This window comes from Pipra filicauda, unplaced genomic scaffold (genome assembly GCF_003945595.2).
Source record: "Pipra filicauda isolate LSUMZ 115617 unplaced genomic scaffold, ASM394559v2 scaffold220_size1292976_pilon, whole genome shotgun sequence".
NCBI lineage: Eukaryota > Metazoa > Chordata > Aves > Passeriformes > Pipridae > Pipra > Pipra filicauda.
In genome coordinates, this window is record NW_024104333.1 from 1,233,952 (window position 1) to 1,252,686 (window position 18,735).

Below are 18,735 nucleotides of genomic sequence, written 5' to 3' on the forward strand. Positions count from 1 at the left end.
AGAATGAAACTCATCAGTTACAGTGAATGGTTGAATAATGCCCTGTATTTTCAAGATCCTATTCATCCTGACTATCTCCAGAGATCCTACCCTATATCCTCAGAATGCTTATATCCTGAGGATACAGGTCAATTTTTCAAATCTGCTCAGAATTTTTCCTGAAAATTTGGCTATACATCACCTTGAAACATAGACCAGTTTTACTTAAAATTTGGCATCGAAACAGCAAGACACCTAAGACTATTACATATCTGTCAGGCAGCACAGCGAGCCACTTTCCACCCCTTGTTCCCCAGTACAGACGTGTCCTAATAGCTACCTGACTTTTTATAGCAGGTTGCTGCTTGGCTGGTTCCATCTGGCTTTGCCCCACAGCAAGCTCCCCCATCCACAGACATGCCTGCCTCTTCCTATAGCAGGCAACAGGCAATTCTCTTTGGAGAGTGTCTTCTTGTGTGGAGCCAGTGGATCTCCCTCAGTGCCTCCTGTGCCATAGCAGCATCACTTGAAAGTGTTTAATTCAGGATAGAGGCAACACAGACAGAAACACCGGATTTTGCAGAATGTCTTCTCTGTAACGTCTGACATTTTTGGCAATGACTGTCCCCTCCTCCTCCCAGCAAATGGGAAGGAGTAGGATGACAGAAATTCTTAACAAAGGATGGATGTTTCTGACACTGAGAATACAATAATTCCCATCCCTCCACCCCAGTTATCCATAGAAGTTGGTGAATTCTTTTAGCTCCAAATGCATACCTTTGACACATAAGATTTCAACCCCAGTGATGGGATTTAAAGTTGTTGATGTCATAAAAAACTGAAAGTGGATTTAGAGTGGTAAGAAGCAGATAACTTTAACAACAAGCATAGCTTGCTGTGCCGCTTTTTAATAAAATATTATCTGTCATCAAAATTAACCAACTCTTAAAAAATTCAGGCATTGTGGTGTTATTTTTCTGCTCCCCTGCTATCTGCTCCTGGGCTCCAACTCCATCCACGTATAATCTATGGCTGTTTTACAGAATCAAGTAACTACTCCCTGAATTGTAATCTCTTTAAACAAAGTTAAAGATTTCTGCTTGGCCAGTTGCCACTTTCCTTTGCCATTTGTATTTATGATGTGATCCTGACTGACCTGATATGCCATAGCTGGCATAACCTGCGTCATCATTTGCACTCCTACAAACTGTGTAAAAAATGCTACAGATGCAGAAAAGCTGATGCTTTACACATGGGCTGAGAAATCAGTTTGTGCACATGTCAGTGACAGTTGGAGGGACAGGAATGAGGAAACCACACCCTTGTGATTATGATCACAAGCCCCAGATGACACAGAAGACTCTCAGTGATGGACAGTAATGAGGAAAAGAAAGAGCATTTGTAATTCTGAGAGGAGGTGCACAGTGGGGAGAGAGGCAGCAGGGAAGCAATGCAGTGAAAAAATGAGAAGATGAAGGGGAGGAAACAGCAGACAAACTGAGAGAAATAAACATTAAATGGTGAAAAGAAACAAGGACAGGGAAAGAGAGCCAACACAAGATGAGAAGGGAAGAACACTGAGAAGTGTTTATATGGATAGATGCACCAGAAGCCAGGACATTGGAGTGAATCCCAAGCAGCTGTCATGGAGGAATATGCAGCACATCTACACGGCTGTAGAGGAACAAGAACAGCCAAGGGTCTCACCGTGAATTTCTTGTAGAGCTCATAAGTGAGGAGAGGGTTCGGCAGTTCCCTGAAATACAGCTTGCAGAGTGACCCCACGCAGTGGATGTCCTGAAGGTACACTTCCCTTGTTAGATCCGGGCATTGGTCAGAAACAAACTCTTGTCTAAAACAATATGGAAACATAACAATACGAGTGAATAAGAGCCATAGCAGGCCAGTACTCCACCCTCAGTACTCCTTTACAGCTGCAGAAAAAACAAACTGGAAAGCAGAAATGTCTCTGCAGGCTGGCCCAGATTGTCTGCCATGTTCAGGCCTTGAGGTTTCAACTGGTCTCCATTATCCCTAACATAGTCCCATGAGGGGACTCCAAACTGATATAAAGAGATTGCTTTCTGTTAAAGTGAGAGAGAACAACTCAGCATTTGTGCTGAGCCCCTCCATGCCTTTCCCATTAATAGATGCAGAGAGAGTTTTTTACTTTGTCATGGGCTCGTCCTTGAAATGTTGTATTTCCCTGTTACCAGCTTTAGAGACAATTTATCTTCTGCATCAGTATAGAGCTCTGTTGGCCACAGTCTATGTCTGAGGGATTAACACCGAAAAGGTACTGAGCAGTGTCACTGAATTCCTCTGACACTCAAATATGCCGCCCTTACCTCAACTTTTGTATGTTGGATGTCACTCCTGAGAGGCGGTAGATCCCATCCACAATGCCGTGAGTCTCAATGAACTCCGCACAGCTCTTCAGCACATAGGGGACTAGGAGAAGAAAGCAAGGCAAGATGCCCAATGAATACACACTGACAACTTCCACAAGTCACCACAGAGGAGACAGTTACACAAAAAAACAGCAGAGGCTCTCTGCAGATGCAGGCAAGGGTACCGCAATGGGAGAAATACAGACCAAAAGTAGACCCTGAAAAGTGACCATGAGGATATGCTATGGTTGTGCCATGCCATGCTCCTTTGCAATGACTAACCCTGAAGTCACAGAAACATTGTAGAAAGTAAGGTAGGGTTTCTCTCTCTTGCTTTTTCTTTTCCTTCAAAAAAAATAAAAGAAGCTATTTCATTCTAATTGAAAGCATGCGGTAAAGCATGAGGTCCTGGGAACCTCCCCCCTCCCCAATCTAGGCCTGTAGCCTCGCTGAATTGTGCCAAAAGGTCTGATTGGCTTGGATAAAAATCAGAGAAGCATTCACACTTCCATATAAGCCTACATACCCACAGTTTAGTGCTCATAAACTCCCACAGAGGGGTTATAAAGTTCAAATATTGACTAGATCTGCACACTGACTAAACCTGACATCTGCTTCAAAAGAACTCCAGCAACATAACTAGACAAAGACTTAACCAGTCTTAAAGCTGAGAGGAGCCTGAGGCACAACATTTACATCCAGACCTGGATCCAAAGTATATGTTTATTTTTTCCCCATTATATAGGCATAAGAACCCCCCATTCTCTTGGTCAGACCAAGCCTCCCCATCCACAGTACTATAACAACCCTAGCTATAACAATAACAGTAAGAAAGCCCTTCCTTATTAGGTGCTAGAAACTACTGTGTATTTAATGCAATGCTTCATACAGCCATAGGCACAAAAGTCAGTAAATGCAGAAGTTAAAAGTTCCCCATTGTAATGCTGATTCTGCTGCACTGCACATTTGGAAAGCTGTATGGAAGAAAACAAAGTCATAGACTTGACTGGAAAGCCAGGCATAGGAATTCCTTCAGCTTTGAGGCACCACAGAGACAATGCCTCTGGTTGGACCTTCCCTGAGTTCTGCTCAAAGTTCAGGACCATAATGACATATTAACATGTGCTTCATCAGACAGCATCCAATGATAGCCTGAAAAAAACCAGCTGCTACATTATTGTATTTCTCCTGGGAGCCACTGAGGCCAGAGCCAGCTCACGGGTAGACCTGCCCCTACCAAGCAGCCTAGGGCACAGAATCTGGTGAGAAGGGCTCCCAAGCTGGTTCCTACCTCAGTGACACGCTACTACCAAGCCCAATCACTCAGGGAAGTGCTACCCTTCTGCCTCCTGACCCTTACCTAAGGAAGTAAAGAGGTCCTTTTGTGTGACCCTTCTCTTCCCTTTTGGCAAACCCAAATGCAGGAATACGCAAAGTGCCAGTGATTACTTGGAAGCCCAAACAATCCAGACTAATGCTTCTCAGTCAAAGGAGCCTCTCCAGAACAACAGGGAAAATCTGACTTTATGAGCAAGGACTCGTAATGCAGGTACATTAGTCATGCTATGCTACACTCAAAGCCCTTGCGCTGATTTTTAAGAACTTCAGGTTGCTGGACTAAGACTAACTGTTGAGCTCACATCAGAGGCCCCAGCCTACTACAGCAATGTTCAGGGGTAACCATGAGGTCACCAAGAGAACAGGTGAAGTCTACAGAATGAAAGTTTTGTCTACAATAGTCACAGAGTTATAGTAGTCTCTCCTCAAGGACTTCTGAGGAGGCATCACATCAGTGCCTTCCAGAACAAACATGGGAAACATTCCTTTCAGTGCATACAGCACCTGCTTCCTAGGAGGACTTAATGGTGTGGAAGGAGTCAGAGTAAAAAAATAAGTATAAAATTTCCTTAATATCCTGCCAAGAAAAGTCCAAGTGACACATCAAGAAAGAGGACCTTCCTATCTCTGAGTAAGTTCTAATTATCTGGAACTGCAGTAGGGGACTCAGATCATATGATGATGATCATGCTAAAAATAAAAAAGGGGAAAGACAAATTACTTCAGGCCTCACTCCATTTCTGGATAGTCAGGCTGTAACCTCTTTATGGAAGGAGCTATGCATACACAGCATATTGAAATTTTCTTCTTGGTAGGGGTCTCCAGAAATAAATGTAATGCAATCAGCAAAAATGAAAGTTAGGCAGATCCACTTTCACCTCAGATCTATTTGGGTGGGAAAATGGAAACCATACAACCTGAAAAGAGAATAATTAATTGAACAGAAAACATATTTGATCAGGATAGCCATGTGGCAAGGTTTGTTTAAAAGTTTAACAGTCTTTCATATAGACAAGCTTCATATGATGGTGACTAGCTGCCACAAGAATGGGGTCCTTTATTACATACTTTGTTTAGATACTTTTTTAAACCTCAGTGTTAAGAATAAGAACACCAACAAAAAATGCGTATACTGATATTTGTTGTGACTAATTGAACCTCTTGAAAGTAAGACCTATTAAATCACACTGGTTTTTTTGGCTGAGTTTTAAGTTTCCATGTAATAAATTAGGTCAAGAGGCCTCAGGCAGGTAAGCAAACCCCCCATACACAAACCAGAGAAGGCTAGATCGTTCTGTTGAGGACTGGTAAGCAAAAACAGGGGCCTGAGGGGAACAATCTGTAGCAAATGTATAAAATTCAACCCATTTTTTAAAGTGAGTGAAGACTCCACAGTAGAGATAACCTATAGATTGCGGATAGACAATACGCAGCAACCTCTGCCAGCATCTCTTACTGCAGCCCTGAACTCTTCCAGCCCTGGACTCCTCACATATCTTTGCTGGTGCCCTTCACTCATCATGTACAAGATTTCCTGCCATACCAGGTCTTTGGCTCGTATGAAGAGAAACAGCCAGTTACGCCAAAATTTGTGGCGGTTCTGTGATGTCAAAAAAAATCCCACATAGGACACTTTTCACTCCCAACTGAAAATTACAGACTTTGACCTCAAGTCCCTGGAGGTGAAGGGACTGCATCAGCTTCCTGCAAATCAAGCCCCTAAATGCAGCTCTTGTATGAAACTGGAGCACAATAAATGTTTTCTTTGAGCAGAACCTGTAGCTCTGACATTCCTGAGCAGCTCTGATCTCCTACAAGGCTGAGTCTTTTGGGCACTTGGGGGAGGTGAGGTTAGAGCAGCAGTGTGCTGCTCTCTACCATTTCCAGGCATTTCTGAGGTGGTTTGATTATTTCGGACAAAACTTCTGATGAACCAAGGCTGTGATCAATCCTGAGTGGAGGGAGGTACAGACTCTGGCATGTGCTTTACAACAAGACTCTACTGGCATTACAGGGTGTATGTAAATCACAGACCTGGGTCTCTCGAAGGAAGATCAGACATGGATGGGGATTTGTAGCAAGGTCTGTACGTGCAAACACAGAAAGGAGTGGGTGGGGGGTGTCCAATCTTGACACTTCTATAATTAAAACTGCTCTGAAGGCTTAGAAGTTGGAAGAGGCAGCTGGTGTCACACAGACCCCGCTTGTTCTGCCAGACAGCCAAACTATCCTCATTTAAAACTACAATAGAAACCAGATGGAGGAGGAGAAGAGAGCATGGAGCAAGGCATCAGTGAGAAGGGAAATTGAGTTATAAACATACTGCATACAAAAGACAATACTTCTCTTCCCCTAGACAAAAATAAAACATAAAGGCAGTCACAGTAACTCCTTCCACTCACTGGATATCACAAGCCCAGTGTACGCATACATTCACCTTCACCAGGGTCTTTTTCAAGACTACAGATCATGCCACGTCCTTTACACATCTGCTGCTCCTGCTAGGTCAGGTACCGTGTCTTCCTCCTTCTGATCCCTCTGGCTTCCTGTGCCAGCAATGGGCATTGCTGGTATGGAGGGGGGCTCTCCCTTCTGTCCCTTCCCAGCCATAGTGGTGCCACCCACCAAACCTCCCCACCAGCAGGGAAGGTGCTCATTCTTTGCCTGTCTGACAAAGGCTTCACCTGGCACTAGACTGAGCATTTTGGCTAAGCTGGGGAGACCTTTAAGCATGTACCTGTCTGAATCACCAAGCAGCCCAAGTAGGAGAGGATGCTAGGGAAGGAAGGAGTGATCCTATCTAATGACTGCTGGGAGGATGGCTTCCTGGCCTCCCACCAAAGCCAACAAAGAGCAAGAAAGACCCTGGTCCAGCAGGAGATGCAGGCAATATCCTGTGGCCTTCAGTGACACCTTCTAGAAGAAACTGAGTCTCCATGGGCTCCAGAAGGACCCCAGGGAGGCGGCTGCTAAGTCAGACACCCCAACCAGTCAGTGTGAATACTGCCCAGTAAGACAGTAAGCTATCTTACTGTCTTACTGGATCATGTGTTCGGGGTACACTGCACTGAACTGGACTGAATAGCAGCAGGCTTCATTTTTCACTTATCCTTCTGTGGTTTCCTCAGAGAGCTCCTTGTAAGGATAAACATTAGTGACAGAGATATTCAAGACCTCCTTACTAGTTGGTTTCTGTCACATGGAGGAGGTTCTTGTCCTCTCTAATTTTATTTTAATTTTAGTTCAAGTAATGGTAGGATAAATGCAGACCTTTCATTTCACCTGGAACATCACCTTTTTGATGTTTGACTTGCAAGAAATAGTTTGGATTTTTTTTTTTTTATTTCCCCCCAAAATGAATACTGCATTATAAAAAAAATATGTTGTGGGCATTTTTATTTCATCATTTTGGGGGTTTTATATATTAGAATTTTTTTTAAATTGTCTTCAATTGCCCTCAATAGCAGTGTATGCTTCCTATCATGCTATGTCAATAGCATGACAATAAAGGTCAAAATAGTCTCTTGTTTCAATGACTAAAATGACTAAAGTAGGAAATATTTCCTTCTCAAAAGTAAGTGTTTCAGTCTATTAAGCAAGAGTTGTTATTTTGCACAAGCAAAAAATAACAAAACAGAACAAACCAATGTATTAACTTGGTCTCCTAATCACAGGAAAGGAACAGAATTGTACAAATGGCGACATACTTGAGAGTCAGTATCTCTGATATGACATTTTTCTGCATTTCCTGACTTTCTACTGTAAATCACGAGTTTTAAAGCTGATTCACTAGATATTTTTATTTTTATTTTTTGCTGACTTTGCCTGATTTTCACTAGGCATAAGGTTGGTTGAGAAACAGATTCCAGAGCAGATCAAACTGTGCTTTCCTCTCTGCAGCTTGCCCAACCCCTGGTCCAGCACATCAGTCACAATTCCAGATTACCTCCCAATGCCTCCTCACCAGTGGCAGCTAAGGAAAAATCCTGCCTTGCCCCTAGGTATTACTTTCTTTGCCTTCCACTGTCCCCTTTTCAGTGGCAGATGTGGATGAAAGGGAACATAGCATCTAAAATCCCTGCAAAGAGTCTCTCCTGCTCAGAGATGAAGTTGGCAGAGCTGGAGAAAGGGATGGTTTGGTCTGTCTGGACATAACTGCTACAAGGACAAAGAGAAGGCTTCAGTCTCCAGGATGCCTATGCATACTTTTCACCAGCACTAGATTAATTTTATAGAATTAAAAAAAAAATAAACTGTCTCACCCTCAAATCCCAGTGTTGAGTCTGGCTGTTAGTGCTGAGCTGCCACAACCCCTCCATGCATACACACACCTGTATTTAAATAGCATGAGATAGCTAAACAACACCAAGCAGGCCTAAAAACAAATCAACTTGTTGCAGTTCACCCTGTCTTTTCCCTCTTAGCTGCCATAAACATAGTTTAAAAAGATGAATAACTGGTGCCAAGGTGATCCTGTCTGCATGGACAGCACAACTGAGTCACTGTATGTCACACGTTTCATATTTGTTTTCCCCTCTGCTTCTGTGGGAAATGTTCCTGCAGTGTCACAAAGGTTAATGCAACAGTGCCATTCCCTGCAATGAAAGCACTGTCCTGTACACAGTTGTGATTCTGGTGGGCAGAAATTTAGGAAAAACGGATGTCAAATCTGTCAGGTGCTGCAAACCATCGCCTTCCATGCCCTGCCTGGGAAGTGAAAATGCTGAGTGCTGTTCGAGATGTGACATTCTGATTTCAACTAAATGCATTTCAACACAGCCTGCAGGCCAAGTGTGAGTTTGAACGAAGTCAACCAGACCACTATCAAGGGATTTTTTCCCATTGATATTATACCCTGCTTACATCTGACGTACCTAAATAATACATGTCAGAACACCTGATTTTCCAGAGCAGATCTGACAACTGTGGTGTTCCAGACAGAAATGAAAGAGCCCAGGGCAGACCTGGCCATTTCATAGACAACAGACATCAAAGAAAGCCTAAGAGAAAGCACTGCCAAAGCAGACATTGAAGGCTGACTCTCAGCCCCAGTGGTCACTGCGCCCCTCTGAAACCTGACTTTACCTTGACATAGCTGGCAAATTCTGTCACGCAGGCACTTTTGAAAGAGGTTGTACTAAATACGAGAATAGTTTTGTTAGGAAAACATCCTGCTGTGAATTTCCTGCAAAAAAAAGACCAGATAACCGAACAGGATATCTCCACTCCTAACTTTTATGACTCTGTGGTACAACTACCTTGGAAAATAGAAGCTTAAGTTCTGAATGGCAGGTCAATGAGCTGTGCACGTCCTCATCTAATAATTTAAATCCTAACAACTCTAATCCACAGCAGATTAGGGTGGATATTGTACAGCATTTTGTTCACCACAGCACAAACAACTGGGGTAAATAATTATGGAGGTAGGAGTAACAGGATAATTTATACTGTCTCAGGAAACAGAGTTGGGTGTAAGTCTAGAAAATATCAGAATAGTTTTGAAGTTGCGTGTCCATAAATGCCTAGATACTGTGAGGATAAGCAGATCATAAGACAGGGATTCTGTCATTAGCCTCAATTCTGATGACACATACTAAAAACACTAACAAATCCAAAGGCTGCATCAGCTGATGGAGTGCAGGAGTGAGTAGGGGGCAATGCCCATGCTGCAGCTCAAGAGAGCTGGGAGAAGCAGCCTGCAAGGGAAGAGTACAGTGCAGGTAAGTGTTGGTGCTGGGGTGGACAACCAGTGATGTAGGCTTCATATGAAGTCTCTTGAGTGTCTACTGTCTTTCATCCAGATCAATAAACAAGCTTATGGACTGCAGGTGTCAAGTTTTCTGTATCATGTTTTCCCTTCTTCCTCTGCTCTCTTCTCAAGCATGGATACTTATGAAAGCCATGCTAACCTAGTTAACTGCTGGCAACAAAGCGATGAAAATATACAGACTTCATAAGCTTTTTCCTCCTCTTAACAGATTTTAATCTACATGTTTTCATTTACAAGTCAGAAAAGAAGCAAAGTCTCCATCTTTTACCCGAGCCTGCTAGCTGACGCAGACTTGCTCAGTTTCTTATAGTCCCAAAATTACTCTGGAGGCAACTTGTAAGCCATTACACCCATTTCTTAACTGACAAAAAGGTGTAGAAACCAACATCTCCCTTGACACATGGGGATCCTTACATGGGATTCTTAGGATCCCAGAATCTGGAGAAAGGCAATACAAGGGGATCAACATATACTCCCTACCTGGCTGTCACTGTTAGTTTGTCTCTTAGTTCTTTTCAACTTAGACTCTAGTGTGCCAGGCAATAGGGATTCCAAGCTTCTCTTTATAAGGAAGACTTTTGGGGCTGTTACAAAGAAATTCTGGATACTTAGATCTTCATGTGCACGTGGAAAACACCAGTTATTAGTTAAACAGTTTTGAAGTCCTTTGTACTGTGCCTTTCACAAGCACCACTTCCATACACTGAAATCTATAGCAATCTCTAGAGGATACAATATTCTGTGCTGCTCTGTCATGATACTTCCCTGTTTGACAGATCCTTACTACACTTTTGCAGTGATGACATAGTGGTGACAAAGAAACTAACTCCCAAATAAATGCTCTTGGAAGGCTTTAGGAAGGAGGTGAAGAGACAGGGTGAAGCAAGGAACCAGTTTGTTATCTCATGAACACGCTCATGCTGCAGAAAAGTGGGCTGCTCTGCAGTTCTCTCTGCTGTTCTTTCCCAGGACATTTCTGTTGTCCCTTCAAACGTGCAAGGATAAGATGGAGGTCCATCAGCACGCATGGCTGTCCTACCATGCTTGCCACACAGCAAGTCATTTACAAGCATATATGACAGCCACTCCCAAGCTTTAAAGTGCACATCCAACTGTGCCAGCTAATGCAGAATGGCAGTGCCAATGAGCTTAGGGGTGTGAAAGGGAGAACAGAGGCCCATCACCTCACTGAGAGGCCAGGTTATTCTTTGGTAGCAAGGTACAAAGTAACAGAGAAACTGGTCCTGGACCAAGCTCTCACATGGATGAAAAACTGCACGGTTGAATCTCACAGCACATATTTATATCTTCTCTCTCCTTTTTTATTTTGCCCTCTGTCACACTGATGGAGTGATGCAGACTGACACTAGACTGTGCAGCAATGTACTTTCACTCAGGCCTCTCACTGATCTTGCCTCTAGGGCTCTCCCAGTGAAGAGCAATATAGCAATTTCCAGAGGTTATTCCAAATGGGCTGTTTTACAGATAGTCAAAAATTTAGGGCAGAAAGCAGTAAAAATCACTGGGGATCATTATATATCACAGACAGACAGATGAGGAGCTTAAATACAAACCCATAACAGCTGCAAATGAGAAGTGAAAGGCAAATGAAAACAGACTTTTGAGTAAAAGTAAATAAGGCTTTATGATGTCAATCTGATTGAAAACAAACATGTGAAGGCATTAGAAATAATCAGTCATTATAATTTGAAGCCAAGCAGCACCAAATCCATTCCATCTTTGCTCAGTTCCTGAGCATATATTTAGACTGAGTGTTTTCATTTCGAGGTTGCCTGGGCCTGACCCAAAGAACCACACTCATACAAAAAGTCCCATTGAATTCAGTAGTATTTTCCAGAAGAGAGGAAAAAACTGATTTGTTCTACACCCTCTTACCTTTTACTGTGTCATGCAAATACTAGCAAAGGAGGCATAAGAATGATAGAAGCATTTTCACCAGCTTTACAAGAGCATAAAATGTTGGTGTGAGTTTTGACACAGAATGGAGAATTAAAAGTTCTGCTGGCAGTGGAAGGTCACCTAGAAATTCTCCTTCCAGCTCTGCTCAGAGGAGGCTGAAAACAGGTCAGTCTTTATTTGAAGAGGATTAAGCTGTGGGTGACTCGGACTGCTGAAGTTTTCCTGCTGAAACAAGTTGCTGTTCTACCCACTCTAAGTAGTGCCCAGGGTATACGATCACCACAGCCTGTGGGCTCAGTTTCTGTGTCTGTGAAGCACAAAGAAAATTCTGCCAGAAGCAGCACCTGGTCAGACATGTATAATTCTACACATATATAAATGTATATCTATGTATACATCAGCATATATATGTGTGCATATATATATATATGCAAGTATTTTTACATATACAACTACATTCATTTATGGACGTGTGAGAGAGGTTTCATGTGCATTACCAGGAAATTCTTCTTAGAGAAATAGCTGGTTTTTAATAAGGTGTCAATCAAAGCCTAACAGAGTCAAAAGATGCAGAAGTGTAACTAGCCTGATGTCACAGGTCTTGGGGATACATCACCACATGCTGTATCTCCTGCTTGTTGAATCTTGCTCAGCCAACCAGAGAATAAGACATTGCCAGACATTTTCAATGCTTTCCTGTCCCAGGCAAAGGGCATTAAGCTACTGCATTTCCCTTCTACTGTGCTGAAGGTCTTTCTGGGTGAAGTACGTGCTCTCAGCCAAGGAAAGCTGTTGGTTTGGGGGTGTGTTCCTCAAGCATGCATGGATTTCTACATCAGCAAGTCCAGAACCAGTCTCAGTGGATTGGTTTAACACAGTAGCTTAGTTCAGAAGGGCAACCCATGGGATATGGGTCATTTTGGCTACATCTTTTCATCTCCAGAGGCTGCACTACTCTAAAGTGTAGTTTTACAGCCTTGATCAGAGGGATCATAATTTTCCTTTCCATACATCAGGGAGGGTAAAGAGCTCTAAAAGAAGCTGCTGAGCAGCCTGGCTCCAGCATCTGGATGTGGTGCTGTTCCTTCAGGGCTTCTTTCAGAAACAGCAGGGAGCACAGCACTGCTCCATCTGCCAGCCTTGTGGCACATCAGTGCTTCACATATGTTGCAAGAGGGCAGTTTGCTCACTCTCCAGAGCCCAAGAGAATCATCAAGGACAGCAGAGGAGGCAGAACAACATTTGCAGATTGTGTCACAACGCCTCCCAACTTTCTAGAGGCTGATCCTGGGCTAGGATTGTTTAGAAGAAAATATTTCCTGCCATGTTGTTTGTGTCTACCTCCACCTCAGGATGTCAGCACACAACTACTGAGATGCACCCAGAGCACATGGAATGGTTTCTCTCAAGGCTGAGCTGCAGAGACTGTACTTCTGCAACTGCTTGCCAGAGTGGTAAGAGTATTAGAAACAGAAACTAGTTCTGTGAGGTCAGTGACAAAAGGAGGCACAATATGGCTTTTACAGACCCTAGTAAAAGAGGAAAAGAAACAAAGCTGAACAAAATATTCAGCATGGTGGTGTCTTCTTATTCCCCAAAAGGCTTCTATCCCCTCAGCTAGCAGGGAAAAGTCACAAGAGACATCCATCTATACAATACTCTTCTTTATATTCCCAAGACCCTCCTACCCCCCAGTGGTAGCAGTTGTCCCCCTGTCTTTTGTCCTCCACAGAAAATCCCTCCAGTTCCACACGGGATACAAGCTTCCCCCTCCCTTCACCTTTCAATAAGGGTGAATCTCAGGGGTTATCAAGCTGAGGGTCATTCTCAGTGCTAACAATGGAAAAAAAGCAATATCAAGCTGTTACTAAAGTAGTAAATCTAATCACTTCGCAATTGTGCTCCTCAGTTTCCAAGCCTCCCAACAGATTCCTGATATATTCCATATTTCACTCTTTATTTTGTTTTCCATTTGGCAAAGGACAGGCTCTGAACCAGTATGAAGAAAAACAACCTTCCCACTGCCCCTACCCCCCCCAACTTTTTTTTTTTCACCATGCTATCTCTGCTCTAAGTCAGGCCAGGTAGTGCTTATCATTTCCTCTGCACAGCAAACACCAGCGTGCATGCGTTTCCTGCCAATGAGTCCTAAACCGTGAGCTGACATTGTTTTCAAGGCCCCCCTCTCTTGGAGGCAGAAGCAGCTCTGCTGCACAGTGCTTCCTGTTGATGTCAGGGCCCTCTTCCTCCTAAAGCAAATGGGCTTCCTGATGGCATCTGTGTCCTTTTCCATGAGGATTAACAGGAGCCATTTTCCTACACAGTGGTCGGGCAATAAAAAAAAAAAAATGGTAGTGGAGAAAGGGATGTAATAGGGAGAAGCCAGGGTGGATTTGTTTTTTTCCTAGCAGTCTTGGAGAACATCTGGGACCCCTCGCAATGAGGAGGAGAGAGAAGAGATAAGAGGTCAAAACAATCCAGCTGTGTCTCAGGGATGCTGATATTTGCTAGTACTAGAAAATCACTTATTAGCAGAGAACATCAGAGACTAATTACAGCTGCCAATTTCCCACTGCTAAGGAATGTAAGCTCACAAAAGAAAAGCTACAGCCACAGCCCCTTGTTCCAGCAGCGCTGTCATAAGCTGTGGGAAATGCCAAGACCTTTACACCAGACTATTGCCTTCGTTTTTATTCTCTCAGATGGAGGAATCACTACCACTGCCAGCACTGTTTCATCAACAGCGGAGAAACTGGGTGACGATTGCAGAACAAAACTCACACCAAGCTGAATCACTTGAGCCCTACAGACTGCCATTGTGTTAGCCACTGCCACAGCAGAGAAGGGAAAACCTAACCAGACACCATTTCACATATTCACCATTTCCCCCAGTCTATGGCATTTAAGGTTTGCACTTTTCCCGTTAGAGGAAAACAGAGGTTGAGATTTTGCTGCACAGTGTAAGAAACAGTCATGGAACGTGTGACTATAGGCTCCATCATCTTGGTGGGGACACAAAACAGGGCAGAGGATGAGAAGCACAGCAGTGCTGCCTGCTCTTTACAGTGTTTCAGCCACAAGGGTCCCATGGCCTCCTGCATAGGGCAAGGAGTCAGGTTACCTTAGGACATCTTGCCTTGCAAGCAGAGGTTTCCCATGACTGAGGAAACAGGGACGCCAGCATTTTCTATGCCACATCTGTTACCACCATGGCCAAAAAAAGGTGGGGTGGGAAGGGGGTTTACTAAGAGATCCCTAACAATAACAGAACAGGGCCTGTCCCTTAGCAGACCTGCCAACCACTGCTCCTAATGGTCCTCTGGGTTGAGTTTCAGGTATATTTCAATAAAATTTACTGTTATGATTTTTTCCTTCTTTTCCTATCTGTGGCCTGGTTACCTTCCTGTGTCACTGTAGGAACTAAGCAAAGGGTTACACTTCCAATTTCTGGCAGTAAATTGCCACAGAGGCTGACAAAATTATTCCAGCTGTATGCAACTGTAGCCAGCAGCAGATGTGGCCCCAAGTCTGGCAGAGACAGCAGAGATGCAAGAGAGTGAACTGGGACTTATTTTTCCTCCCAAGAAGAAATTCCTCTTCAAGGTGCAACTGCAAAGTCTTAATGGCTGGTGTGGGTATAAGAAGCAAAGGAAAAAAGCCCACCTACATTCTCACAGCAGAGTTGGCCAGGGCTGCTGAAGTTTACATTGCTGACATTGAAGCAAGCATTCCCGGACATGGAAGGTGTGACAAGCACAGCCAAACTCAGCTGGAGCTGTGCCACTGTTCTCACATGGCAGTGGGATGGAGGACTAGGAGAGGAGACCTCCCTGTGCTTTTTAGGGAGCTCCAGCCTACACAGTGCCAGCAGTTCTGGAAGGTGCTGAGCAGCTGGCAGTGCCAGCTAAAACTTGTGAGTACTTTGCAGGATAGGACCCCATTTTCGAAGCTGCTCTGGAAGCAAAGCCGCACTTTGATGGAGGATTGTGCAAGAGAAATAGGCTCCACTGAGCCCGAATTTTCCCATTGCCCTCTCCCTTTCTTTTAGAACGGCTTGTTATTTGTGAATGAATTACCTCAGTCCCTGTTAAGCAGTGTACTGACCAGGAAAAGGGCGTGGGGATTATTAACGGAAAAATCCTTGAGTCTTTCAGCCCTGCAGCATGGCTACAGTTACAAGAAAAACAGGATACTATGCTTCATATGGGGAGGAGGAAGAGAAAAGGAGCAGAAACTCTAATGATCTACAGAGACTAACTAGCAAGGAAGAACATGTGGTGGTGGTAAATAGGCACAGATGGCCTGAATGACCAGGAAAGAAATGAAGGCACACAATAGTGGTCTGCACAGGGCATGAATACCACTGAGGGAAATGGCTTGTTCTAGGCGATCAAGGGGTTGTAACTACGAGTGAGTGAATGAAATTATGAGGGGATATTTAGGTAGAAAGGTAGGAAAAACCTCCTAAGACTGAGGCATAGTATCATGTAGAATTGCCTTCTTAAGGGAGGAGGTGGGAGGCATACTGCCTGGATATTTAAATTCAGTCAGAAGATTACTCTGAAGGGAACAGTCCTGCTCAGGCCGGAGACAAAGACAAAACAATCTTGCCAGCTTTCCCATGCTGTTATCAGGTGATGCCTTTTAAGCCACAGCAAGATCCCTTGGAAGAGCTTGCTGAGTTAACTATAAAGAAAAGCATATAGTGCCAGCACTCACTACAGCAAGGGACAACCACAACCAGCAGCTGGAGTTTAAATTGGATACTACAGCATACGGGAAGAAGGGCTACTTGAAAATTATCCAACAGAATAATTTTCCAGTGGGAAAGTTTCACATTGCACAGAATCAAACTGTTTCACCAGGATACAGGGATTCTGTTCAATTTTTCAACCAAAGAAATACTCAAATCTATTGTTTCTAGAAGGCAAAATGTGTTCACTCCCATATCATTATTTTCAGTGTAATATAACCTTCTGGAGAATTTTTGTTTCAGGGAAGTTTCTACTTTTTTATTCCAATTCTGGGTGAAAGCAAGTCTTGTAGTAGGGGAAGTGGAGCACAGTGCAAAACAGGAACCAGCTCTAATGGATATTGAGTGATACCATCAATGACTGGCTAGCGTTTGCTGCTCTCTGTACACTTCCGAGGACAGCAGCACTCTTCCTTGCAAGCTAAAGCCCAGAATATTATCTGTATTTCTTGTCATCTTCCTTGCAAGCTGAAACCCAGAATATTGTCTGTATTTCTTGTCAATGAATGAGAGAAAAAGGGTGCTAGTGCCCTATGGTTTGCTTTTGACCCTCATTTGAAATCCTGCCTGTATCTCACATCCCCCATTGTGAGGATGAAACCCCAGCACAGTCTCACAGAATGTGCTTTGCTTCTGTCAGCAAAAATCTAAGCCCTTGGCAAGCAGTCATGAATTAAGAGAGGATAAGTATCATTCTCATTCCATAGGTACAAACAATGAGAAACAGAAATTATTTGGCAGCCTGAGGTCATGCATGAGATAGTGGAAGACCTAAGGTTAGAGCCCATGGCTTTGATTTCCAGTCTGTAACTAATCAAAATGGCTAGTTTTCTTGTATCTGAACTCCAGGTAAATAGAAACTTACCTTCAAAAATTCAGAAGTTGGTAAAGCATGCAGAGATTGCAACTGATTTGTCAGAATCACTGACCCAGAGAGCTGAGTTGAAAATCTCACATAAATGTGTTTTTCTGGGAGAGACTCAATTTCCCCCAAGCTTCTACCAAGCCATAAAGAGCCTCTCTACACAAATTTCTAGCCAAAACCTGGACACACAGGCTAAAACCTCAGGAGATTTGAGTCAGAGACCACTGATCAGATTGCGGAGCAACCTTTTGGGCTCTGTGTCCTTAAAGTTAGTTTGCCAAAAGACCAGACTTCAGTAGCCCCATGCTTGGGAATGTTTGGAACTGGACCCACACTTTGTGGCTTGGTGTCACTTCTGTAATTCTTTTCTTTTTCTTTCCTCTTGAATGGTTGTCTCATAACTAAATACCACAATAATAGCAAGAAGCTACCAAGAGGTCATCTGGGGAGAAAGTGCAATACTTCTGATCATTTCAGGGAAGGGAGGTTGGTAGGGGGTGGCAGGACTGGTCCAAATTCCCTGAAAAAGATGTCCTGTCTGATCACAGATCAGTTATACAAAACTTCTTACATTCCTTGTCTACTGACTTCCTCCATCTCCTTAACACCCACTGGTTTCCTTTCTTTACCTTTCATTTTAATTTCACAGGGCACTCAGTTTTCAGCAGAATTTTCTTTCCATGGAAATCACACAAACCCCGCCATTGGGACCTGGATAGAGGTTTGAAATCCCTCCTCGGCAAAAAGGCACTTGGATATCTGGCATTTATGATTCAGGCCCATATCTTCCAACTGCAGCTCTAAACTGCATCAAAGACTTTTGTTCCTAGCTTTTGTTCCCAGCTTTTGTTCCCTTCTCTGTTCCCTTGAAATGTCAGCAAACATGATGGCTTTGTTGATGCCGTCAGGGTGGTCTGACCGCTTCCCACGCTGGGCATGCGGATTGGGTAGCCGTGGAGCAGTCAGCAATTCACTGGATGTCTCCTCTAGGATGTTGTTGTTCCTCACACCAAGGCAGTGGCCTGAAGCAGCAACACTGCCATGAAATCAACAGAAAACAAACCCGCCTCCAGCTGCCCTGGCTCACACAGGGACATGCAGACTGTTTGTTCCAAACTAGCAGCTGCTGATGCTGCCATGAGGACAGGAAACCATGCTGGGAACTCGGGGCTCTCCTTGGATATTGGGATGGATATCCACCCCTTCAGACATTCCCTGCTTTGTCTGGAGTAAGTCTCCAAATATGTGCATTATTGCTGCCTCCTGAGCCAACAGACTGCAGGGCTGTCAGAGCGCACAAACCTCACATCTGTTCTAGCTCTCTGCTGACTTCCATGTGGAAATGGTTTCTCTCACATCCAAGTGTGTGTGCCTGCATGTGTGTGTGTGTGCGTGGCAGGGTAGGGATGGGATGGACAGGCATGTCCTGCACCAGACACCTCCTGTTACCTCCTCAGATGCCCCTGGACCACTCTGTGATGACCTGAGACCTTCCTGGCTACTGGTTGTTTCTTGGTGAGCACTGGATGCCCTATGGGTAGGGGCAGACAGCACAGCTGGCCATCCTGACCCACGTTGCTCCCTGTAAGGTTGCAGGAGAGTCCGTGTAGGGCCCAGCAGACTCTACCTGAGCTCTGGGAACTACCCACAAAACATGTCTGCTGTCACAGCATCCTAGGGCAGTTCATGGGAGGAATGGGAAAATCAGCTGAGTCAACTA

The 18,735-nt window shown here is 44.0% G+C and overlaps 1 protein-coding gene across 1 annotated transcript in view; it reads right to left on the reverse strand.

Moving 5' to 3' along the window:
- Nucleotides 1-18,735, reverse strand: part of ARHGAP31 (Rho GTPase activating protein 31) — a 60,004-nt gene that overhangs the window by 21,284 nt on the left and 19,985 nt on the right. Inside the window, exons 2-3 of the mRNA XM_027748246.2 lie at nucleotides 2,328-2,430; nucleotides 1,687-1,831 (exon numbers count right to left, since the gene is read on the reverse strand). Of these exons, the coding sequence (XP_027604047.1) occupies nucleotides 1,687-1,831; nucleotides 2,328-2,430 (248 nt within the window). The remainder of the gene's footprint in view (nucleotides 1-1,686; nucleotides 1,832-2,327; nucleotides 2,431-18,735) is intronic.